Source organism: Cryptomeria japonica, chromosome 1 (assembly GCF_030272615.1).
Source record: "Cryptomeria japonica chromosome 1, Sugi_1.0, whole genome shotgun sequence".
In the NCBI taxonomy this organism is placed as follows: Eukaryota; Viridiplantae; Streptophyta; class Pinopsida; order Cupressales; family Cupressaceae; genus Cryptomeria; species Cryptomeria japonica.
The window spans coordinates 107,753,186-107,763,444 of record NC_081405.1 but is presented as its reverse complement, the minus strand read 5'-3'; the positions used below and the strand labels follow the sequence as shown (position 1 = coordinate 107,763,444).

At 33.7% G+C, this 10,259-nt stretch overlaps 1 protein-coding gene across 1 annotated transcript; it reads right to left on the bottom strand.

Annotated features, from left to right (window-relative positions):
• Nucleotides 1–5,768: 5,768 nt before the first annotated feature.
• On the bottom strand, nucleotides 5,769–6,631 carry LOC131026872 (germin-like protein 1-1). Its single transcript, XM_057956876.2, has one exon. The coding sequence runs from the start codon at nucleotides 6,593–6,595 to the stop codon at nucleotides 5,930–5,932; it is 666 nt and encodes a 221-aa protein (XP_057812859.2). The 5' UTR covers nucleotides 6,596–6,631; the 3' UTR covers nucleotides 5,769–5,929.
• Between the last annotated feature and the right edge of the window lie 3,628 nt (nucleotides 6,632–10,259).

Below are 10,259 nucleotides of genomic sequence, written 5' to 3'. Positions count from 1 at the left end.
AATTCTTCATCTTCTTTCCTCATGTCTTCCAATTCTTTTGCATATAAAAATTTCCAATCACTTTTGCTAGTAGATGATGATGATGATGATGATGCATGAAAAGTAGGTTAAGACTTTACAGCTTTAGAAGATCTAAATTCTTCAAGCTCAAAAGCAGATAATTTCCCAATCAAAATGTCTTTGTTAATTGAAGAGTTAGTCATTGTTCTCAACTCATAAATTGTAGTTACCTTCATCTTGTAAGCCGGTGGAAGGGCTCTCAAGACTTTGGAAACTATTTCATCTTCACTCAAGAATCCTCCACAATATTGAGTTCCCATAACAATCTCATTTACTCTTTCCATAAACATAACAATTCTTTCATTATCTTCCATCTTCAAGTTTTCATATCTTACGTGGTAATCATCAACTTTAAGAATTTTGATAGTAGGATCACCTTCATTCAGAGTTTGAAATTTATCTCACATAACCTTTACCGATGATTTATCAGTTAATCCCATGATCTGCTGATCAGTAAGTGCACACAAGAGGGCTTCTCTAGCTCTGCAATCATTCTTAATATTCTTATCCAAGTCTGCAGGAGCACGATTGCTAGATGCCGGATCATAAGGTCTATATCCTTTCTCAGTGATCTCCCAAATATCCTTGCCAAGACATCTAAGATGAGTCTCCATTTGAATTTTCCATATCCCATAATTTGTTCCATCAAGCTTAGGGATTTCTCTTTTGAAAATAGTTGCTAGTGGATTAGAAGTGTTAGCTACCATAGGATCTACCTTAAGCGGTTAAGCTTCTACAAAAGAGGACCAAAGCTTTAATACCAATTGTTAGGATAACCGGTGAACAACTAAGAGGGGGGGGGGGGGGGGTGAATCAGTTGTTAACAGATTATAACTTTTAATCCACTTAATAACCTTTAAACAGATCAAGTACCGGTAAAGCACATACAGATGTCGGTAGGAACAGATACCAGTAAACAATACAACTTAACAATTAAACAGATAATCAATGCAAAGAAACCATACTAGATAACACCATGATTTGTACGTGGAAAACCTAGAAAGGAAAAAACCACGATGGGAAGCCTACCCACAGCCAAATGATACTTCTGCAAAAAGTATGTGACACAATGAGGGGCCTATGAATACATGAAGGCACACTGCCTAAAGCGTACTACTCATTACAAAAGAGTCTCACTGACTAGAGAGAGGCTACAACCATCCCAAGATAAATGGACAACAATCCAATAGCGTGAACTGCCAGAAATAGCATCTACCATGCCTGATTATAGTCCCAGTTAAGCTCAATACCTAAGGCCTTTGACCTCTTCCTTAATCCCAATTTGATCACCTATGATTGACCAAATCTCCTTCGCATATGATATTGCATTCCAAGACCACGAACACTTATTTGATTCCCATGCCACACATGCCACGATCTACAATGAGATCTTACATAATTTTATACAAACCCTAAGGCCTAAACCAATTAGGTTGGCCACCGAAAATATATTACAATAAGATCATTACATAAATTCATATTACAATGATATGCCATGTTGGATTAAGACCAAAACAACAATAATAAATCCATAGATCATCCTGAAACATCCTGGTAACGTGTAGAGTACACATTATCATGATACCGGCCAATAACCTATTCTGGGTCCACCATACCAAAGTAATATCTTTAAGCAGTTGAAGCACAATCAAAGAACATATTCGACATCCTGAAATCCATGTAGAAGCTGCACCAACACTAATTATGCATCTTGTTAATATTCCTCTGTGAAAGCTCTACTGGTAGAGCCTTAAACCAATGTCGGTAAGGGTTTACCAGAGTGTATGATAGCATATGATTACCAGGTCAATGCCAACTGACCAAAACATGCTCCAGGAGAACGTACCACATGCAACCAAACATATTCCATAGATCCAAACATGTTGAAAGTGTCCAACAGATAGTCTCTTCTGCCGGTAACACTAGATCTTCTACCGCTAACCAAAACCTGTCTGCTGGTAACCAACCATAACACCTAGTGCTGACATCAATGACAAAACATCAATGCAATAGATAATCAATTCATCCAATAATGCCAACACAATAATCATACGTGTCATAATCATTACCACTCATCATCAGATCATAAACCAATATAACCAATTCACCAAACTTAATCGGTTAGGGTTTATCAAAAACAATAGGTAGGGTTTACTAGTTACAACAATAGATAAGGATTACACTAGTTATCGGTTGACTCCACAAATTCTTCCTATCGGTTACAGTAACAATATTACAACAATATCAACAATATCATTATTGGTTTAATTGACATCAATGACAACATAACATATCATTAATGCAATCTTCATGTAAATGCCAACAATATATATATGTATATATATCTATATATATATGTATATATGTATATGTATATACATATATATATGTATGTATATGTATACATATATACATATACATATATATGTATCTATATATGTATATGTATATATATATGTATACATATATGTATCTATATATATGTATATACACATGTACATATTACATATATATATATATATATATATATATATATATATATATATATATATATATATATATATATATATATATATATATATATATATATATATATATATATATATACACACACATACACATATAATTTACATACATATATGTATACATACACAAACACATATTATATACATAGATATTAATTTCTATATATTAGGATGTCTTTATGTGTATGGGTTTTGTTCTCTCCTAGTTAAACAAAACCCACACATGTTTAATGAGTTTAGGCTTGTGAATAGGCTTGGATGACAAGGATGAGGGTTGGAAGTTTGACTTCCCTCCATTTCCCTCCTTTTTAACGTGTTTTGTTTTATCAAATTGGTTTCTCGTATTTGTCATCATCAGGTTTGCACCTCATCAACTCGTTATTTCTAAAATTGCCACCATATTTTCACCCATCTTCTGAGCTTTCTAACCATATAATTTTTGTTTAAATTTGAACAACAATAACATATTAATCTTGAATTTCTTTTACCAGTGTCTCCATAGTCCTCAAAGACATATGTGTACCATTTTTTCAATAAATTTTGATCTACTTATCCAAATTTAATATATATATATATATATATATATATATATTATTGTAGCACACTTGATTCTTTACACTTAATTTTTTTTTTTTGTTTGCATTTTGGATTATTTTGATGCAAGTTATGTTTTGCACATGAACAGGTAGCTGATTTTCAGGATGTGCTCGATTCGAAAAATCATAGGAAAAAATAATACTCAATAAAAAATTACAAAAAAATGCACAACTTCTAGTGCTAACTCTTAGCAATCTTTCTACCAAAGTATTTATCAAAATAATAAACTTAACTATGACTTTTTTGATGCGCATGTTAGACACTATGTTATGTTTTTCAGAAAAAATTAGGATCTGTTTTTCATGCACGAAGGATTTGACCCTCTTAATCTTATCCAATTTTGAAAAAAATAGTAGAAATTTGGAAACTAGATTTAGAGTACTACAATCTTTGTTCTTTGAGTATCTTCATATTTTGAGTGGATGACTCTCAAATTTATCCTCCAATTTTAGGTTTAGTTGATTTAAAAAAAAGAAGTGTCCACTTATACCCCCCTTTTTGCACACCATCTTGGTGCACTTACCCTATATCATCATAGCTATTGTGGGCGTGGAAAAACCAAAATGGGTTTTTCCTTGTGCAAGCCCCTATACAACACAATATTCCTCCTCTTTTATGTGTGTAGATTATAGATATGATAGTCAAAAGTTGTAGAATTATGTAGAGAAAAATGAGATACATAGTCCAAGACTTTCAACAAGAAATCTATGCCAATTAACTCACTTGATCAACACTTTTAGGTTGAATTTTGGGGAGAAAGATCTATTGAGCATCCTGATCCAAAATTTGAAGCCTTAACTAATGAAGACATCTCTCTAGAGGTCTAGGGTGGCTATCTCTATATACCAACACTTCCATCTCTAGATTTAAGTAACAAGTTCCTCTTTGCATCTCATTTTTAGATATATACTTTTATGTTTTCTTTCATTTCTATATTTTCCTATTTGTGTTGAATTTTGTCAATTTTGCATCATTTTACCTATATCTTGTACAATCATAATCATAATCATAATCATCTTAGCAATCAGAGGACCTATAAACTTAATAGCACACTACCCATCGGATTAATAACATTATATCCAAATCTACACACCATACTCTTCACAATCCAAAGGAATACAAAGCACTCTACCTTTGGGACATTAAATATTGTTTCTTGCATATTGAACTTGCCACAACTATATAATTATAGAGAAAATTCATACATATTCACCAAGTACTAAACATCTGAATGTGTACACTACTAAAAACCAATTCCTGTTATTATAGTTAACATCAACACAAACTAAATAGCAATACTAGATAGAGAAACCCCTATCATATCAAATAAAAATAGGAACGATTAATCAAAGTGTTCAACTCTTGTCTAGGACTGAATATGAATGTAATTGATTTCTTCCTGAATTAAATGATCCCCAAATTAAAATGGTGAATGAATAAGATCATATTTTGCATTTTTAGGATAAGTTATCCATTCACACCATTTCATAGTCATGTGTATCGAGGTAGCCAAATAAAAAGTAGAATTTTTAAAATGTGCATGCGTTATATAAATTATAGGAGAAAAATAATAAAAAAATAAACCATGAGGCTTGGTATTATTAAGTTACTATTGTCATCATGAGCACTAAGCTTATAATTAAACAATAAATGTATGTGCTAAATTCATAAAAGAAGGGAAAAGAAGAAAAGATGAATATAGTCATTGTAAAAATTTATCACTTAGATGTAATTGATATTCTATAAGAAATACTTGATGACATCATAATCATACCATAAATAGTTCTTCACTAAAATAAATAATAACATCATGCAATGAATAAGGTGCAACAATAGCATAAGCATCCACATGAAGAGCTAAAGAGCTATCATCATATGTTATGCTGCCATCATTGGATATATGGGCATGGATATATTAAACATGATAGGTGGAAGAGTGAGCATTCTCAACCATATCATCATGTATAAAAGAAGACATGTGAACTAAATAACAAAGTTTTATGGATGTGAGACTATAAACATATATAGAAGAAACACCATCATAAGGTTCATTAATGTCTTTAATAAGTAAATTGATCTAGCCATGTTATCTACATTCATTAGATAAGGTGTATATCACAAGGAAATACCTCATTATATATATGAATCACTATTAGATCTACATGTTCATCATAAAGGTCAAGTGTAAGAAAATTGAGTGTATCTAAAAGAAATGGTAAACGTTAACTGACTTGATGAAGGAGAGAAATGATTATACAAAATAAAACAACACTTCTTGAGAAACACTTTGTCATCCATAGCATAAATAGACACAAAAGAATAGAGAATCAATGAATGATGTGTCACTAAGGATAGGAACATGTCAAAGCCAGAAATATATGTATGCATGTTAGCCACAAAAAATGAACTCAAAAAATAGCCATAATAAAACATAACGCATATGGCCTATATGTAGATTATAATGTGATGGCCCGCACTATATGATTGAATCAAGATAATAAACTCTACGAATGTCAAGATAGGTATGAAATATATGATAGCTACAATAAATATCTAACAATGACAAATATACAAGATTATATGAACTTCAACTGCAACGAGTGACAATTTCACTAGGAAAATGTAGCAACAAATTTCCTTATAGCAAACCCATCAAACCATTCACTTATTTCTGCACTCTTAAACTAAACATAGTGACAACAAGACATATATCACTAGCCATTGCCTAAAAACATCATCTAACTGCATCAATGGCCACCAAGGCCCATTCTAATCTTTCCCACCTCCTCCAAACTAATCTGAAACCCCTTGGCCAGTACTGGACCAGGAATAGCCGGATTAGAAGCAAAAGCTGCAAAGGGGATAAGAAATGAACCTGGATTTTGACTGTTAAAAGCAGCTATAATAGAAGCTGTATTGCCTCCAATGTTTTGTAGAAAATGCAGAGTCCCCTTGGGGAACACAAATACATCGCCAGTCTTAACCACATGAGAAAACAATTTGTTGGTACTATCAACGAAGCCCGCAATCAATTTTCCTCGCAGTATGAAAACTATTTCAGTGGCTCTAGGGTGTGTATGAGGAGGCGCCACCCCACCAGCCGCCATATCTATACGAGCCATTGAGATTCCCAGTGTGTTTATGCCCGGAAGAATCTGTGGAGTCAAAAGAATCACACTTATTCCCAATGGGTTTCCCGATGTATTGGCCACCATGCTTAGGGCTGAGCTAGTAAAGTGGTTTGCAGAAGCTTTGTTGGGATTGATACAAGGGAGCCCATTCATAAGAGTTGTGGGAGATGAAGTATCTGCTATGCAGAAATCCTGCAATTGGTCTGGATCTGCACTTAGCTTGGGGACTAAAAGCAATAGGAAAAGTGTAGTGGAAGAGAGTAATGCAGTGAAAGAAGCCATTGGATTTTCTAAGCGACTTTGAATGATGTTTTAGTGAGTTGGGTAGTCTGTATATATAGAATGTGGCGTTGGGGCCATTGTTATTTCTTGATAAAACTATTGGTATTGTATTGGTTGTGCTTATCCTCTTGCCTGGCTTCGTGCCGGTAACGGAATTCGATTCACTGTGATTTTTCAAGATTTTCAATGCGTCTTGAGTGAAGTGTCTGCAATAATTGATTTGAAGATTGTGTGAATGATTGAAATTTTGAGAGTGTGTTCGGATGGGGATTGGCCACATCAGTGTAATCTCTTTTTATTTATGAATAGTACGCTTCACGAAGGATTTGGTTTATACTTTGTTGGAAGATAGTGCTCTAGTTAACGTGCACCCAATTTTTTTTGGTTGTTTTTCCAAATTTTAAAGTGGTAATTAAGTTAGGGATTTGAATCAAGGATTACTGGTTTCAAGAAAGATTGGATACTGGTTTTGCTGTGATTTAATTCACACATGGAAACGGTAAATAGATAGAGTATTTTATGCTTTAAAAAATGTCATTTGACTGTTTTAAGAGAGTAAAAGGTTTGAGGAAAGCATGGATTTAATGAAGGGGCAGGTTTTATTTCAGAGGAGATGTTTCAATACTGTTGAGTGGCTGAATATTCTAAGGAACCCTTTTTTTGTAAACTTTTATAAAGAGGTCAACTAACCATCAAAAAGTATTAAGATTATTAGGTGATATCAAAAATTTATTTTTATTCTAAGCTGTATAGTTAATGTCAAATTAAAAAAATATCAAGATATTCTAAGGAAAATTAATAATATCATGAAGTACTAAGGAACATTCACAAATGATATATAAATCTGTAAATAAAATACTAAAAAACCAACTCTAACCATATCCAACAATGGAAATTAATAAAGAAACCTCCATGCCATCACCAAAAAAAAATGTAGAAGTGACAACACACAACCACAAACCTAGTAATCACAATAGCTGCACACAAGACCTCAATTTCAGTGTCATGTGAACCCAAACATCTAGACGAAGATAAACAAGACAAAAGAGAGAGATTACAAATAAAAACATGTAGTATGTCCTTCTACACATGTTTCTAAATGCTAAGATGTGATAAGTATGATGTCCTCCATAAAACCCCAAAGAGAATAGCATTAATAATGCCTATTTGTCTAATCCCATGGATCAAATAAAATATATATCATGTAACCAACATGCATGTAAACCTCTCAAGACAAAGAAGATCAAACCAAATACATTCTTAAACAAAGGGAATGAGACCAATAGTATCTCCTAAAGAAATATCAAGAATGTTATCGTAAATGACTCACAATGCATAGGGACATAAACATGCCGATACTACTAAAATGAACCCTCAAGAAGAAAATAAACAACCTTAGGATTCATATCCATGAGAATCCAAAGCGTAAAACACAATGCACTTGAGAGAAAGAGTGGGGAATACCTCTCAAATGATAAATCACCAAGTAGAACAAGAGTGGTGAATAAGAATAATCCTCCAAGATATCCAAGTCATCATGACTCATCTAGGAACAATCTTCTCAATGGTTCATGTTGAACTCACTTCCAACCAAGGTAGAGACTCCTCATATGCTTCTTGTTGAAATCTCATCAAGAGTAATCTTCTCAACATATGTCTCTAATCATAACATAATTCCAAGCCTCACATAAGTCTCCAAGTATGCATGAGAACCTATAACTGGTCAATCTATGCCAAACTCCATAATGCAACATATCATAATCATGAAGAAACCAAGAAAATGATTATGTACTCAATACCAAGAGAACCAAATAAGATCAATGTCAAAGGTAAAATCTTATGAATCAAGAACATAAACATGACAACATAATATCGCATATGCTAAAAGATTATTTTAGCTCAAATGAACATATCAAGAACCTATATTATGTGAAAACTCTAAATGAGCAATCAAAAGTACACCATGTGATGCAGTCAAGGTAGGGAGATCCAATGAAGGACAACCCATCCTTGCAACCTAACACAAACACCATGCAAAATATATCGGTAACCGGTAAAGCAATGCCAAAAATAGCGGAAAGAACAACCGGTAACAACATAGAATACCTAACCAGTAAACAATATGCAGAATTCTTATTACAGTGTGAAGAATTACAAATGCCACATGTTGGATTGCAGTCTAGGATACAAACAATGCTTACAACACAAATATAAGATCCGCAGATTACCCACATATTAGATCGGCCTCTGGAAATAGTCTGTCGGTTCTACCCTAATCCAGACTTCAACCCTTCCGGCTTTAGTCCATCGGATCAGAATCTCGTCGGATCTACATCTTCACTCGATCTCTAAACTCTGTCTTCTACCTTCTAACTTTTGTCTTCTCAAATAATTCACAAACTTCCATTTATATTATCCGCAACTAATAACAACTTAATCAAGTTGGCCCAAAAGACCAACCGGTTCATGAATATGTAACTGTAACATGTCGGCTCAAATCACTAAAAACAACTTCCAAAATGCATAAAACAATGCACGATCCTCTGGGAACATCGGTCATGGCACAAAAAATATAAACGAACGATCCACAAGTCACAAAGATCAACCACAACCTGATCCAACTTCGCTCAACACACTACCAGAATAACCGGTAAGAACATATCAACCAGGCCAATACTAAAATTGATAACTCACTGGGATTAAATCCAAATGCCATGAAAATAAAACACGACAAAGGCGACAAACATAAGGGAAAAAACCCAAAACCACAACGCTAAACACTCAAACAAGAAGAAATGCCACGATCTCAAGCAATTCCATTGAAAACTGCCTCAACCGATAGGAACTAGATGGGTGCTCTTGCATCACCAAGACACAACACAAAACATAAACAACACCTCAACCAAAGATTCCAAGATTTCTCAATGGCTACAAATGTCTTGAACTCACATGAAGATTATAACAATCTCATATAAATGAAAGACAAGATGTTAAATAATCTTCATTGTAAATGAAACAAAATGAAAGAGTAAATCCATGGCACCAATAAACATTATAGAAGATCATCCACTATCAAATAGTGAATTCACTTCCACAAGCATCCGTTGAACCATCATACCGAGCTCTCAATGACATCATGACGACCATCCTCTAATTGAAGATCATGTGTCACCCCAAAATGATCATAGAACTCAATAGAAAGAGATCCCAAAGGGAAAAGTCAAACCATGATCTCAAAACAAAGAATATATGACATTGTTAAGCATCATTTTCAAAATTTCACACTAAAGTGTGTAATCAAACTATCGATGACATCATGATAATAATGTCCTAGTTGAAGATCAACCAAGGCCCTCACACAATCGATGAACTCAATTGCAACATCATGAGCTCCCAAAAGACAAATTAAAACTATGATCCTCAAACAAGAAGATACACTGCAATAACCAATCAAGATCCAATCCAACACTGCCAACAAAGAACTTGCATATACAAACATGTTGAATATTAGATTCCTGAAGTATAAAGAATATATATGGCACAATGAGCACTGCCAACTATACTAGCATTAAACTCCCACTATGTCACACTTGTTTGTATCACACATAGTCAACAACATAGGTCCCACATCATGATTACACCTTGTAAAACCGTCTTTCCTCCT